The sequence below is a fragment of the Culex pipiens genome, chromosome 2 (genome assembly GCF_016801865.2).
Source record: "Culex pipiens pallens isolate TS chromosome 2, TS_CPP_V2, whole genome shotgun sequence".
NCBI classification, from domain to species: Eukaryota; Metazoa; Arthropoda; class Insecta; order Diptera; family Culicidae; genus Culex; species Culex pipiens.
In genome coordinates this window covers 55,540,013-55,555,871 of record NC_068938.1, presented here as the reverse complement: position 1 = coordinate 55,555,871, position 15,859 = coordinate 55,540,013, and the positions used below count along the sequence as shown (strand labels likewise).

Below are 15,859 nucleotides of genomic sequence, written 5' to 3'. Positions count from 1 at the left end.
ATAATCCAACTAAATGTGTCTTTACCCAACAACCAAAATGTTTCTTAATTTATTTCACAATCAACTAAGATTTATCTTTCTAGCTTTTTTTCGATTCATCACAACCCGTGATGAAATACGGTGTTTGCTCTCCAAGCGAATGGTCCTGGGTTCGATTCCCATCTGCTCCCAAAGAAAAAGTCAAGGAAATAGAAATACCTGAAAAGCTGAATATGAACGAAAAAAAAATCAAAATCGCTTGAGTCAGGGTTCCATCCCCGACCTTTCGACCATACCTTTCGAGGTGTTTTCTAGGGTTCTACCTCTCCCTCTAACATTGAGTGCAAAACCTCCCTACAAACATATATACCCCTATGGATCCCTTACTTGCGCACTTGAGATAGATGTTAAATGAATGTATTCATCAGAAATCTGCTTTCTCTTTCTCGTGAAAGTTGTTCATCATGCGACTTCTAGCTAGTTTTATTTTTGACTGTCAGGCAACATATTTAATAAGAACTGTTATACCTTGGTTTTTATCTATAAACTGTTAGCGTATTCGGTTTTATCCTACATGAAATTTTCAATGAGCTGATTATGTCTTTGATTGGATCCCCACTCTTGTTTATTGCTTGAATCTCTGACAATCTGGCTCTTTGAAGATTTACTCTGAGGTTGGCTTGTATCTCAGAGGTATGCCCCATCATGGCTTGCATTATTGTGAGTGCATTACTCCATGCCACTATAACCACAACATAAATAAAGTCAGTTTCTATTGAAAAATAGCGCACATAGCGTTATTAAAATCGCAACACTTCACACTCAATTGCAGAAATCCATGGACTGGACGAACTTGGAACTAACGCACTAATTTAAGCCACTCAACGATCCTTTAAAAAAATAAGGTGGAAATGTACCAAAACCATTACCAGTAGTTGATTACACACAAAAAAATATGTTCTTAGTTTATCTCTGTGACAGTTAGCAATTACCTGACCATCAGTAATAATTTTGTAACTATCATTCAATCCTTCATATGCAATTTATTTCTCTGTATTATTGAAAAGAGCAGCATTCACCTTCTTTACTCCACCTTGGTGCTTTGAATCGCATGTTCTTTCTTTCCCGATTCTCAGTCACAAAATATTCTAGCAGCGCTGGTACTCCAAGAATCTTGCTAGAATTGTGAAATCCTTTCTAGAGTGTTGTCTAGTCAGAATATCCAGCTTTACTAGAACTCTGCGAGAATCCTGCCGTGACTATTATTCCGCCTTCTACACGTCAAAGTCCGTCAAATATCTCTTTCTCTCTTCATCTTTCACACACACCCATTCTCTTCTATTGGGTGTTGAAATACTGGCTTATCCTGATCATTTATCTATCATTGAATAATTAATTTTCATTCAATTAAATTCGATCCATACTTGTGATCTTAGCACCCCATCGATTTGTTCAACTTTCCATTGCTCGCTACGGCTTTCGCCGGACTAGCCTTTTTCCTCAGCGCTACGACATTCGTCGGACTCGCTTTTTTCCTCAGCGCTACGACTTTCGTCGGACTCGCTTTTTTTTTCAGCGCTACGACTTTCGTCGGACTCGCCTTTTTCCTCAGCGCTACGACTTTGACGTATTCGCCTGTTCCTCAGCGCTACGACTGTCGTCGGACTCGCCTTTTTTCTCAGCGCTACGACTTTCGTCGGACTCGCCTTTTCCCCCAGCGCTACGACTTTGTCGGACTCGCCTTTTTCCTCAGCGCTACGACTTTGTCGGACTCGCCTTTTTCCTCAGCGCTACGACTTTCGTCGGACTTGCTTTTTTTTCTCAGCGCTACGACTTTCGTCGGACTCGCCTTTTTCCTCAGCGCTACGACTTTGTCGGACTCGCCTGTTCCTCAGCGCTACAACTGTCTTCGGACTCGCTTTTTTTCTCAGCGCTACGACTTTCGTCGGACTCGCCTTTTGTCTGTCGAATCAATTCATACCTTGTCGTAGTTTCGGCTTTCAACTGGGCATTTGTAATTTTATTTTTTATTTTATTTTTTCAGAGAACGGCAAACCCAACTAATCATTCTACTTTCAAAATCGGGAATAACATGACAACACATGATAATGTTGGCCAGTCCATCACTAGATAATCTGTAATTCTCATGACGTCACTTAACAGCAACAAGGACAACAACCCCGATTGAAGAACACACGTTCAATTACCATTCTTTTCTCTAGTCAAAACTTCGGAATTTCCCTGTCCTTTCTGCCAGAAAAGGAATTTAAAAAGAATTGCAAGAATCGTCATAACTGTCTAATTTTCTTCCAGATATTGAGGATTTAGCTGATAGCTGGATTGTCTAGCATCTTCTCGCGGTCGTTGGAAACGGTCTTGAATAGGCCTATGGGTGCCCAATTGGTGTTAAATTTTCGATTCAATATAAAATGATGGCTGAATCTGTAACCACTTCTTCAACATCAAAAAAAGATTCTTGAAATATTTGGCAAAATATTAATTATCTTGAAAAAAAAATCGATTTTTTTTATATGATCATCCCTAGTTATGGCCGCCATGCGACCACGTGCTCCGTTTGTTTGTCAACAAAGCAGCAGCTGGAGGGAGAGACGAAGTGAGGGGGGAGAGGTTCTGACATTTGTTATCCCGGATCTGACCAGTCCAGTCCAGTAAGGAACTAATCGTACAATAAAAAGGGGTCACGAAATAACAATACGAACAGCAGCACAAAGTAGAGGGAACGATTTGAGGTTTTTCTTCTCCCTATCTGGCTTGCATTCGCTGCCGCCATTTGCAACTTTTCGTGACCGTTCTTGGCAAGTACGTACTCCACATAAAATGGCAGACCCTAGGATTACGCAACAAACACTTTCACCATATCTAATGATGGCAAACTTTCTCGTTAAGTTGCCGCTCAAAATGTTATCCAAACCAAGACAACAGCAGGAAGAATACTTACGCACTCCTCTTCTCTCCCAGCCTGCACGATTTCTTTACTTTTCACCCCATTTTTTTTTAAATTTACCGCAAAAAAATATTGAACCACACAAAATCAGGAGCAAAGTTTTTGCTACCGGCTGCGCCAATTGTAGAATCCGAACTGAGCACTTGTCAAACAACGCGCCGGTAACTCACGCTCTCATTCAATGACGCACTCACTCTCGCCTGCTGTCAAACTCTCTTAAAGCATGACAATATAGGGGAGCATGGTCTATAATGGTTTGGTCACGCCTCGACTCTACAATTTGGTGTTGAGTTTAGCATAAATGATTCAATCTTAGACAGCCGGCTGTGGAAAGATAAAACCAAATAAAATGCGAAAACGCGAAACCGCCCGGACCGAAATACACACACAATCGGGGGAAAAACAAAGACGGAAACGGCAACGAAAATCCGGCGTGTTGACCGCGACGCGCAACGTTCAAATTCTCCAAAGCAACTGTCAACATCGCGGAATCGTCCGGGTCGAAATACACACACAGTCGGGGGGAAAACAAAGACGGAAACGGCAACGAAAATCCGGCGTGTTGACCGCGACGCGCAACGTTCAAATTCTCCAAAGCAACTGTCAACATCGCGGAATCGTCCGGGTCGAAATACACACACAATCGGGGGAAAAACAAAGACGGAAACGGCAACGAAAATCCGGCGTGTTGACCGCGACGAGCACCGTTCAAATTCTCCAAAGCAACTGTCAACATCGCGGAATCGTCCGGGTCGAAATACACACACAGTCGGGGGGAAAACAAAGACGGAAACGGCAACGAAAATCCGGCGTGTTATCCGCGACGAGCACCGTTCAAATTCTCCAAAGCAACTGTCAACATCGCGGAATCGTCCGGGTCGAAATACACACACAGTCGGGGGGGAAACAAAGACGGAAACGGCAACGAAAATCCGGCGTGTTATCCGCGACGAGCACCGTTCAAATTCTCCAAAGCAACTGTCCTCTAAATACTTTAAATATTTTAATAACTTAAATACTTTAAATAGTTTGAATACTTTAAATACTTGCAATATTTAAAAAAAAATAAAAACTTAAAATACTTAAAATATTATAAAATCTTTAAATACTTGAAATACTTAAAATACTTAAAATACTTAAAATACTTAAAATACTTAAAATACTTAAAATACTTAAAATACTTAAAATACTTAAAATACTTAAAATACTTAAATACTTAAAATACTTAAAATACTTAAAATACTTAAAATACTTAAAATACTTAAAATACTTTCATTACTTTAAAATGTTTAATAACTTAAAATATTTTAAAATCTTTAAATTCTTAAAATACATAAAATACTTTAAATACTTTAAATGCATTAAATACTTTAATTACTTAAATACTTAAAATAGTTTGAATAATTTAAATACATTAAATACTTAAAATACTTAAATACTTTAAATAGTTTGAATACTTTAAATACTTTAAATACTTTAAATACTTTAAATACTTTAAATACTTTAAATACTTTAAATACTTTAAATACTTAAAATACTTTAAATACTTTAAATACTTTAAATACTTTAAATACTTTAAGTACTTCAAATACTTTAAATACTTTAAATACTTGAAATTCTTTAAATACTTAAAATAATTAAAATACTTAAAATACTTTAAAAACATTAAATACTTTAAATACTTTAAATACTTTAAATACTTTAAATACTTTAAATACTTTAAATACTTTAAATACTTTTTATACTTTTTATACTTTTAATACTTTTAATACTTTTAATACTTTTAATTCTTTTAATACTTTGAATACTTTTTATACTTTTTATGCTTTTTATTCTTTAAATACTTTTAATACTTTTTATACTTTTTATACTTTTTTTTCTTTTTATACTTTTTTTTCTTTTTATACTTTTAATACTTTTAATACTTTTAATACTTTTAATACTTTTTATACTTTTTATACTTTTTATACTTTTTATACTTTTTATACTTTTTATTCTTTTTATACTTTTTATTACTTTTTTTACTTTTTATATTTTTTTTACTTTTTGTACTTTTTATACTTTTTATTTGAGCGAATTATTAAATTTTCATTATCTGAAAATATTTGTAAATGAAAAAGTTTTATTCTGGCATTTATGTGGATCGATCATCAGAATCCTGTCGAAACAAGTCAAGCTTGAGCAGCTTCTCTCGAGAACAAAAGAAAGAGGAAAGTTCAGGCTGTTAAGCTCTGAAGAATAATTCCGAGTTTCAATATCAGATGGCGCAGTTGCGCAAGAGAAGCTTTGCTGTCAGTTTAAGCTCATTTTTCCAAAGAAGTATCAGAATTCCTAAATTGGGCCAGCAAATTTAGGAATTGGGTGACTTCTCTGGCAGAAGTTGGCAAATTCCTAAATTTTAGGAATTGGATTACTTCTTTTTATTTTCAGTGTAGGCCCCGAGGCAGGACTGGACGTATCTGTTTCCGTCGGCAAAACACTTAATGATAGCTCTGTACAAGTGAATACAGAGGAAATGGACCGTTTGTTTGAGGGAAGGACTCGGAATGTTTTGGAGATAAAAACCAACGAACAGCTGACGGCATGGTCGGGAATCAGCAACTTCAAGATGCTGGAGGTCTTTGAAAAGGCCGTGAAAATGGTTCCGGAAGCAACATTCTTGGAGCGGTGGGATATTTCCGTTCGCCATTTGATACTGCTAGTGTGCATAAAACTCAAGACAGATATGTCCTTCCGGTGCATATCGAGCCTGTTCGACGTTACGCCAAAAACAGCTTCAAAGTACTTTCGGGGCTTTGTTCCGTTGCTGGCCGATGTAATGAGAGTTGCTGTTCCGTGGCAAGATGGAGATTTATTGAAAAAAGATCTACCTTACAATTTCCGCCAGTTCCAGAATGTTCGCGCAGTACTTGACTGCACTGAGGTGCAGCTGCAACGATCAACTTGCTTACACTGCCGAATACTCACCTACTCTCACTACAAAGGACGAGAGACGGTGAAGTTCTTAGTCTCGGTGACCCCTGGGGGTGTGTTTAATTACGTGAGCCAAGGGTTCGTCGGGAAAGCTTCCGACAAGTTCATTTTCAACGCCAGCGGAATGATCACCATGTTCGACGAAGGCGATTCTATCATGGTGGATAAAGGTTTCGCCATTTCCAACGAGCTGTCCCAACACCGGCTTGAGATGATCCGACCACCACTACTGCAGGGGGAGCAGCTGAGCACAGAAGAAGCGAAGCAAAATGCATCAATCGCTCGAGCCCGAGTGCATGTCGAGCGTTCCATACAGCGGTTGAAAAACTTCAACATTTTCACTAACAAGTTCGAGCTTAATCTGGTCCCATTTATCGACGACCTAATAATTATTGCCGCCGGAATAACTAACCTGTCGGATCCTATTTTGGCAGACTCTCGTTTCTGATTGGCTTTTGTACTAATTAATCTGTATGCTTAAGAAATAAACAAATTTAACACGAGTTTTTTAAAATTTTATTTAGTTGCATAGTAGCGGGAGGAACAAATTAAAATAAACGTTACTTAGAACAGATATCAATTCCCTTACGAACTTATCATCGTAATTTACTTCAATACAAAGATAATCGTTATCAAAACGGCTGTAGATAACGAAATCGGTTGATTTTAATTTAAGAATATACATTGAAAGTTGAACTTGTCCGTAATATGCATGTTTGGGGCGTAACAGGTAAATTCCGTCTCGGTGGTAAACATATTTTAGTTGACCGACAATGGCGTTGAGTGGCAGCTTGTCCCCGGCTGTCGGACATTTTATTTCCAGCAGTTTATCTTGATTGACAACAATGCCGTCCGGAGAGCAACCCAAGAATGGAACCGAGGGGTCCACGACCAGTCCCACTGTGGCGATCTTATGTTGCAAATTCTTTTCTCTGTATCGTTGCAGAGCTAGTGGTTCAGTCGCTTTGCCATACGCTAACGAAGGAATTTTCTTCTCCAACGGCTTGATAATTGAGCCAAGCTTTTGTGTCCAGTCCCTTGTTCCGTTGTCGTTGTTGTAGTACGTGTATAACTCGTAGCAAACGCTGGCCGTGATTCGCACTTTACGGGCTTTCCTCCATAGTTCATCAGATTGATTAATCTTTGCCAAACTTAGGGCTTCCTCGGTGTTTAAGCAAACCCTAGCAGAATAGTAATCATACTCCTTCGAACTGGCCAAAGGGCCAACGAATCCATTCACCTCGGTTTGCCTATTTCGCTCAAAAATACGGCGTACGTATTCGACGATTTCGTTGCGATCTTCGGCGACCTCGGTGTTGTCCCCGTTCTTAGCAGGATTCCACCTTGGTAGAACAGGTGGGAACTCAAACTTCTGCTCCTGCCTGGAGTCTGCTGAACCGGAGACATCATCTGTGCGATCACGTGGACTCTTTCCTCGTCCTTTTACCGACTTGGCAAGAGCGGAATCGGGCAATTCTAAAATTGAAAAAAAAATTGTTAATTGAGTAAATATTTAAAATCATCTGTTGAAAACTACCACTCAAAAACAGATTCATGATTGACTGACTGAGATTGTTGTCGACGTAGCTTGGGGAAGATACGCTCCGCTGGCCACACAGATGTTTTATTGGAATTGGCTCGTAAAGAATGCTTGACTGATTCTTCGCGACCTTCCCCCATTGTTGTTTGACTTCCGTCCGGGTTAAGATGTCCAGCTCCTTTCTACTGAAAATATTAGTTAAATAATTAAACCATTGCTCAATATTTTCAAATGGATTTCCAGTTACTTGTGTATATAAACTAAGCACGCACATTGATGTTTACACTTGAATCTCCCAGCGGGACACGTACACGAAATTTCCCAATTTCTAAATAATGTCGCGGTTGTAATGTTCACTTCCCTTGGGTGCTCCTTGGGATTCGAGGCGCGTAGGCAGCTCCCAAACAGTTGCAGCTTGTTCCCGTCACGGCCGGTACAACCAACGATTAGAACGTGGTTGCTCTGATAGACTTGGTTTCCTTCAATCCAGGTCCGGCGGCTCTCCTGGGCATAATCGAATAGATCGACGATGTCAATGTTTACCACAACGGTGGAAATTGCAATGTCCTAGAGAAAAAAATCATTTAAAACCATTTGTACTATGATTTTTATTAATGTGAAAATACCTGTTCCGCTTCCATTTTGCTGGGTTTTGGCCTGCCGAGAAAGGGGCAATAAATGTAAACAACTTATCAATTTCACTCCAAATTTGATATTTTTCTATTACTGAGATTATACATGAACATTTGAATGCAAAAAAAGTGCAGTAATAAAAACTTTTCATTCATAAAAATTGATTTGAATTTGATGATTTTTCCAACAACACAAAAACACAACATTTTCAACCGCCGAAATAACCTGAATATTTATCTTAATTCTTAGTTCTTCATGCATAGAAAGATAGTACGTAAGTTAATCTAGTTGTTTTCTACTAAAAAAATAATATTGATAGCAATTTTATATTGAAAAAACTCGATTTAAAAGTAGCTAAAATTTGCACTCGCTTTGTTTACCTTTTACACTTTTTCACACTCTGCCATTTGACAGCGCCTCGGCCCTATTCAGTTTGAAACGAAAAGAACAAAAGAGAACACAAGAAAACATTAGATTCTGATAGTGAGTTTCAACTCAGCTGTAAAGTGTAATATCATATTAAATAAACATTAGATTCTGATAGTGAGTTTCAACTCAGCTGTAAAGTGTAATATCATATTAAATATAAATAATTATAATAATATTTTCACTTCATGATTCTTTATAGACACTTTATTTATTTTGCTTTCACTATCACTTTCACTATTTCTTCGGGTCGTCTAATTTTCGTCGTGTTCCCGTACTTGGAGAATTCCGCATAACTAATCACTGCTGGTTTGTAGTGTAATGTCGAACATGTTACTAGCTAACACAACAGTGACACAGAAACAGAACTTCACAAGCACGGGAATTTGCACACGACCTCCCAGTGAATTAATACCGAGCTTTAACTATTTTCATACTACTATTACCTAAAATGTCCAAAGCAGCTCAGTAAAACTCACTGGGAGCGTTCCACAATTTAGCCCCATCCGGGGGAGCTTATCCCTTTGTACCCTCGTGTTTGTTTCCTTTAACCAGTAGTCTAGGTAGTCCAACAATGTTCAGCACAAGTTTGAATCGAAAGCAATTGCTTCAACAGCTGAACGGATCAAACTATTGCTTCCCTTGCTGAACTAACTATTCTCCTGTTACTGAGGAAACAAAAGGATAAAACATCATGATTTGATGTTCTAACAGGACGTTCAACTAGCCAGCTGCGAGACCCATCAGCCCGGCCGGGAACCAGTCCATATCTGTCGAGTACAGCATACGGTATGGTTCACAAAATATCAAATACAGCAAACACAACACTAAGGCTATACATATGGACTGGCGGGATGGAAGCACGTGGACACCTCCCCCCAAATCCATTTGAAAAGAGCCTAAATAAAAAAAATAAAAATGCTCCAATCGGGCGCAAAAAATTTCTGCGGGTTATTTTGCCAAAATAATTAGACCCGTATTTTTTGTTTGGCCATTAGGGTGACCTACACCGTGCAAGGGGAGTCCCAAAAATTGCATTTTTTTTTTGTCATTTTTAGCAAAAACCACGTTTTTCAAAAGTCATATCTCCACGCAATTTCAAATGATTTTAGTTATCTTGGACAAAAATGGAAAAATAGTTTGAGGACCGAAAAATCCAGCCTAACATTTGAAAAGGTCGAATGAAACATAAAAATTCCGTTTTTATTTTTTTTGCTCACCTCCGTGTACGCACGAGTGCAAGCAGCAGTCAAGTGCTCAGTGCTCCATCGTTTTTTCGAAATTTTTCGCCGTAATTTACCGTGATTATCCGCGAGTTTGCTCCACCAGCATGCCAAGGGCCGGCCGTGGCCGTGGCAGTTCGAGTGCGGCCTCGAAAAACCCGCGAAGTTCGTCTACCGGCCGTGTGCAAAAAGGTAAACAAACCAACGCCGCGTCGTCCGCCATCGCGCCGGGGAGTGTGTGCGCCAAAGGATTCGACCCGAAATTATTACACGCTAATTACCGCGTCCAGGATCGCAGCCCTATTAGGCTCCGTTCAGCTACTTCCGGCAATCCGTCGACCGATGGCGCTTCAACATCCGCCAACATTCCCACCAGTAACAAGTTCGCGAGACTGAGTGACGAGGAAAGCAACAACAACAACACCGACGGTAGCACTACCGACGACGACGACGACGATGATCGTGCACGGAAGAAAGTGATTTCGCCAAAAAAAGTAATTACTCCGAAGGAACGACGACCACCACCAATTTTCGTTTTGGACACGTTGGCGGACGATGTTGACGAGCAGCTGGAAGGCCTCGTGTACTGCCTCAAAATAGGTAAATCGTCAGTGCAAGTGTTCACGTTTGACCAAAAGAACTTCGACCTGGTTGTGGAGAAATTGAAGCGTAAAAACTTCAAGTTCTACACATTCGACCCCGTGCAGAAGACCGCTGTTAAGATCGTCTTGCAGGGGTACCAAGACCGCCCGACCTCCGTCCTCAAGGAGCACCTTTCGGGTGTCGGAATAACGCCGCGAGACATAAAAGTCCTCTCGCGGAAGACAACCGTCACAGGTACACACACACTGTACCTGTTGTACTTCGATCGCGGCACCGTCAAACTTCAAGACCTGCGGCGGACTAAGGCGTTGGACGGTTTTTGGGTAAACTGGCGGTTTTACTCAAAAAATCCGACGGACGCAGCGCAATGTCACCGATGCCAGAAATTCGGCCACGGCTCGCGGAACTGCAACCTCCGGCCCCGCTGCGTGAAGTGCGGTGAGTCACACCTCTCGGAGGTGTGCGCACTGCCACGAAAGGCGGACTTGGGGGAAAACGCAGAACAAACCAAGCCGCGCGTAAAGTGCGCGAACTGCGGCGGTAACCATACCGGCAATTACCGCGGATGCGTCGCGCGGAAGTCCTACCTCGAGGAGCAGGAAAAGAGGAAGAAGAAAGCAGCAGCGTCCCATCCTCCTCAGCGAAGTACGAGTGCAGCCGTTCCTGCAGCTGGCCAGCGTACGGTTCCAGCGGACAACCCAGCGTTCCCTCCTGGATGGGGGCGGTCGTTTGCAAGCGTGGTCGCTGCCGGTAGCGGCGATGCGACCCAGCAAGGAGTCACCGGGGAAGATCTCTTTACCCTGCCGGAGTTCTTTGCTCTCGCGGGGGAGATGATGACGCGGTTTCGGACCTGCCGTAACAAGGCGGAGCAATTTCTGGCCCTCGGGGAGCTGATGATTAAGCACATCTATAAAGGATAAAAAATTGTGATCTAGTTTTAAGCTTTCTCTATTTCTATCCCCTTTCCCTTGCAATTTTAGTAAGTTTTTTTTTCTTATCTTTTTCTTACTTTCGGTAACCCCTTAACTACAAGCAACAATTGTTCCAAAATGGATTATGATGTAACACACAGCTGAAAGGAACTCCAAAACTCTGTTATGTATTCCAAAAGAACTTATTGTATATTGATAATTCACCAATAAAACCGAATTAATAATAATAATAATTTTTTTTGCTCTCTCTCCTCCACCCCCCCCCCCCCCGCCCCCCCCGCACATGACTTTGGTTGTAGTCGAGGGACAACTTCATCATCAAACGGCCTTGTTGGAAAGTACTGCTCAGTTGAAAAAAATAAAAATAAAAATGCTAACTACTTGAAAGTTATGCACTTTATCACAAAAAAAATGCTCAGTCACTTTTGGTTGCAAATTTGATTTTACATTCCAAAATATTTTTTTTTTAATTTTGTACAAGCTTTTTTTCCTCTAAAACGCAAAAAAAAAATCTAAAATAATATAACGCATTTAGGGAGTTCACTTTTTAGTGAAAAAAAAAAAAATTATCCTTACAGCTCTATCTGCCGTGTCAGTCCGGTACACAATTATTTCAGAATCATGTAAAATACATGGAAAAAGATTCAATGAAAAAGTTTCATTTCAAGAGCTTTTTGCATAGTTTTATGGCATATATTGGTCTTGTGATTTTTCAAGCTCAAAAATTGCAATTTTCACGGGGAAATTAAGTCTTAAAGACGAAATTGCACAACAAGTGAAAAATGTTAAAAAATAACCTTGACAGAATTACAGAAAGTACTTTTTATACTCTCTTTTCTATTATTCAAACACATACACTTTTTTTGTGTTGATTTTTTTTTCATAATATTTTATTTATTTATCTTAAAAGTTTTCTCTGACCCGCTTTTGTCTGTATCTTTTTTTGTAACATTTTATTGAATTCCAAATTTAAACATGATACAAAACAAAATTTATTCAACATAAGTTTTTTAGAAGTCACCTTTTCACCTTTTAAAATGTCATCAAAAAATCCAGAAGCATGAATATAATCTTTAAGAAGTCTTTGAAACGAAAATATAAGCTATAAAATTTCCAGTTTTCACGAAAAAAAAACAAAATAATTTATAATATCTCGTGAAATTTTACTAAACTCAGATTTTGAATATTATTTAAACCCTGATCGTCTATAAAGCAATATTCATTTCAAGCAGTGCTGCAAATGAGTGATAGAAAAGCTATCAATTGATTATCTCTGCACCAAAAACATCCGAGAGTATAGCGGCCGTCACTATAGCTTCTGAGATCTCTTTTTGTGTCTCGTGATTCCCAGCGATGTCATTCTCTCTCTATCACTCTTCCCCTTTTCCTCGACTATGCGCTCTCACCGCTGAGTCTCTCAATCTCTCAGAAAACTGCAATGAGCGAACACGAGATGGCGATTAGGAGCCGACCACGCATGACGTCCCGTAAAACTGCCTTTTGAGAAATTGGTTTTGTGGCGGCTTTTGTGGTTAAACGCTGTTGCGGTAGAATGATCGTGGGAGCGGGAATGAGAGAGAAAAGGAAAATGTCAGTCGCGAGTGTGTATACACGAAAACGTGTTCGGCTATGTTCGGCGATGAGAGTTTCAATAAGGAGAGAAAAGCAGTTGCATTTGAGGCATGAATATTCAGGCGGGATAATTGTAGTTGCTGAGAGCTGATATTTTGATATTTTAACAACCCTGATTTCAAGCAAAACAATGTAAATGTGCCAATGTCGAAGTGTAAACAAAGACTGTGTCCTACTCACGTCAGATGATGTTTACATTTAGAACGATCAGGATAGACTCTTTGTTAACACTTCGACATTGGCTCATTTAGATTGTTCTGCTTGATTTGATCTTGAATAAACCATGTTTTTATCTTCTTTTCTTTGTATTTTTAAATTTATCAGAAAATGGTTGCCATAGTGTTATTGAATGAGAAAATGATATTTAATTTGATAAATTTTCAAAAGAAAAGCAGAAGTTTGTGTAAATACTTATGAGGGGAATCCAACTGTGTAGTGCAAAAGTGTATTTTACGATGTTTGGCCAGAGCAAAGTTGTTGATTTGTGGTAATATTCAGTAAAATTCTAACGAAACTAATACTACCCGATAATCCCAACGATAATCCAATTATACAAACAAAACACATCCAACCTAATTGTGCAACTAAGCCCCATTCAAACTCCACCGACCACAATGAAGTAAGTCATTACTATAACAGCTCGCGATACAATGGATTACTCTTTTGGGGCACCAACCAAAAAAAAATCTTTCTTTCTGCTCCCAAACTGACTGACAGCGTGAAGAGCGCAAAAGTGGAGAGGGAAAGATTTTTTTCCACCGAATCAAAAGAAGGAACCATTGAGCAAAGTATGACAAACGACAGCTTTGAAATGCCGTGGAGGGGGAAAGGAAGGATTTTCATTGTGAAGAATTGGCTTCGGATTCAGCCGGATTAAGCGGGAGAGCTTCGTTTGCATGACGAACGAAGAAATATGAACGGACTGACTAGTTAATCGCAGATTGAGAAGAATGAGCAGCTGGTTGTTTGAAAAAATATCTGCTAAATTGAATGAAAATTCACTGGGTGCTTCGCACCCGAGAAGCACCACTTTTCTTTTTGTTCGCTGCTATTTCAAGCGAGCATAGAAAAAAAAAGTCATTATGATAAATCAACAATTCATCATATTGAACATTCCTACATCGCAGTTGGTGCCAACATTCGCTTTGAGTCCTCTAAATTGAAATAGCCTTTTAATTTGAAATTAAAATTCAGTTTATTCACTTTGGGATACCATATTTTAGACATTTAGTTTTTGAAAGAAAAATTTTGATAACAATTTTCAATGAGTGTTTTTCAAAGAGTTTTAGATGATTTAAGATTATGTTTATCCCACAATGTTTTCCTGTTAAATTAAAACAATTATATTTCACCCCTTACAAGCATGCCTGATTCACTACCATCCACCATACATTTTCATCTTAGCTGTTGAATCGTCCTTTTATACCTGCTAGAACTTACAACTTCAGCAAATCATTAAAACTTTTCCCCAGAGCGCAATGATTCAAAGTACCATCACCGTCGTCAGATATTGGTGTTCGTTTCTCCAAACAGCTTTCCGATGGAAAACTTAGAACTTTTTTTTCGCTTGAAACCTTCAGCCAGCATCCGTTTTGATCCCTCATCTTACCGATTGAGCTCAACTGAAATTTATCTAGCACTGAAATGAAACGCTTCGAAAGTTCTTCCGTATTTCAAAACTTGGCGTATTTTACAACGGGCGTACTTTACGTAGCTGTTTTCTGCAGAAGTTTGGAAGCTTATTTCTGGAGTAGATGGCATTGATGTCCCATTTGACAAATTTTCACTAAATATGAAACTATCATCATATCAAGAATTAAAAAGATAAAATTTAATTTGACATTCCAAATTAGCTCTTGAGACAATCTTGCGATCACCCCAAGCGCCCTCACCTGACTCTTCCCCCCCCCCCCTACACTAACAAAAAAGAGAAAACTTATTTTCCGCTGCGTTTGGCATTTGCTGAAGCTTTTGTCTTCACGAAGAAGGGAATAGTTTTGAGCCGGTTGCTTCCTGGCTCGAAATGGAATCTTTCCCAGCAGCGTGAACGCGACGAACTCAGCGCGAAAAGTTCCAACTCCAAGCGGAGAAAGTTTGAACTCGAAAGCTTTCGCACCCCGGATGCGGGAGAGTGCATATTTCATGGAGATTTGAAGAGCTTCGCAAAAACAATCAGCCGCGTATGCCGGGGAGAGGCATTAGGAAGCTCTATCGTGATGGGATTGAGGCTATGAAAAATAATATATTCTAAGTGGGGAGCAAAAAAATAAAAAAAAGATTAAAAATTGAATTTACGAGCCAACGTTTTAACATTTGAATGAAAAAAGTGTTTAAAAATGCATTATACACCTGTCCACTTGTTTTGCAATCAAAAGTTTTCAGAATACTTAAGTATTGACGAAAATTAAAAAAGTTTTTGCGGTGCTATACATTAAAGTTTTATAAAAAATCAAAATATTATTAATCCAGCCCAAACATGCTAAATATAATTATCAATGCAGAAAAATGTGTTTTAGATTGTTTTCAGTTGATTTGACTTCTACGTTAATTAAAATTTTGAAGTGATTTGTCGGACCAATTTTGAAGCGGGGTTGACATAAACTTTGAAAAATATTTGCAACAGCCTTAGTAAACTTTAAATTCAATCCATTTTTTTATCAGTCAAGGATGCCTACTTGGAGTTGTGACATTAGATTTATGGCGATTTGTCAACAAATAACTGTATTTATGTAAATTTGTCGAATGGTGTACAATTTTTCTGCACCTTTTTTTTATTTTTGTAATAGTATTAGTTATATAACTTTTTATAGAAATCATTTTTCATGAGTTTTATATAGCAAAATGTTCGGCATGAGTTTCTGAACAAAACGTAGTGCTAGGTTTTTGTCAAATTTTTAATTGGTTACATGTTTCATCACAAAATGTCCAAGGAATGTACATACTTTTGTTTTTT

The 15,859-nt window shown here is 38.8% G+C and overlaps 2 protein-coding genes across 2 annotated transcripts; one reads left to right on the top strand and one right to left on the bottom strand.

Annotated features, from left to right (window-relative positions):
• Positions 1-5,669: 5,669 nt before the first annotated feature.
• LOC128092642 (uncharacterized) lies at positions 5,670-6,365 on the top strand. Its single transcript, XM_052706907.1, has 2 exons — positions 5,670-5,759; positions 5,832-6,365. The coding sequence occupies exons 1-2, from the start codon at positions 5,670-5,672 to the stop codon at positions 6,363-6,365; spliced, it is 624 nt and encodes a 207-aa protein (XP_052562867.1).
• A 72-nt stretch (positions 6,366-6,437) lies between these two features.
• LOC120430833 (uncharacterized) lies at positions 6,438-8,513 on the bottom strand. Its single transcript, XM_052708027.1, has 5 exons — positions 8,471-8,513; positions 8,084-8,114; positions 7,705-8,024; positions 7,455-7,642; positions 6,438-7,393 (listed from the first exon to the last, which is right to left on the bottom strand). The coding sequence occupies exons 2-5, from the start codon at positions 8,096-8,098 to the stop codon at positions 6,438-6,440; spliced, it is 1,479 nt and encodes a 492-aa protein (XP_052563987.1). The 5' UTR covers positions 8,099-8,114; positions 8,471-8,513.
• Between the last annotated feature and the right edge of the window lie 7,346 nt (positions 8,514-15,859).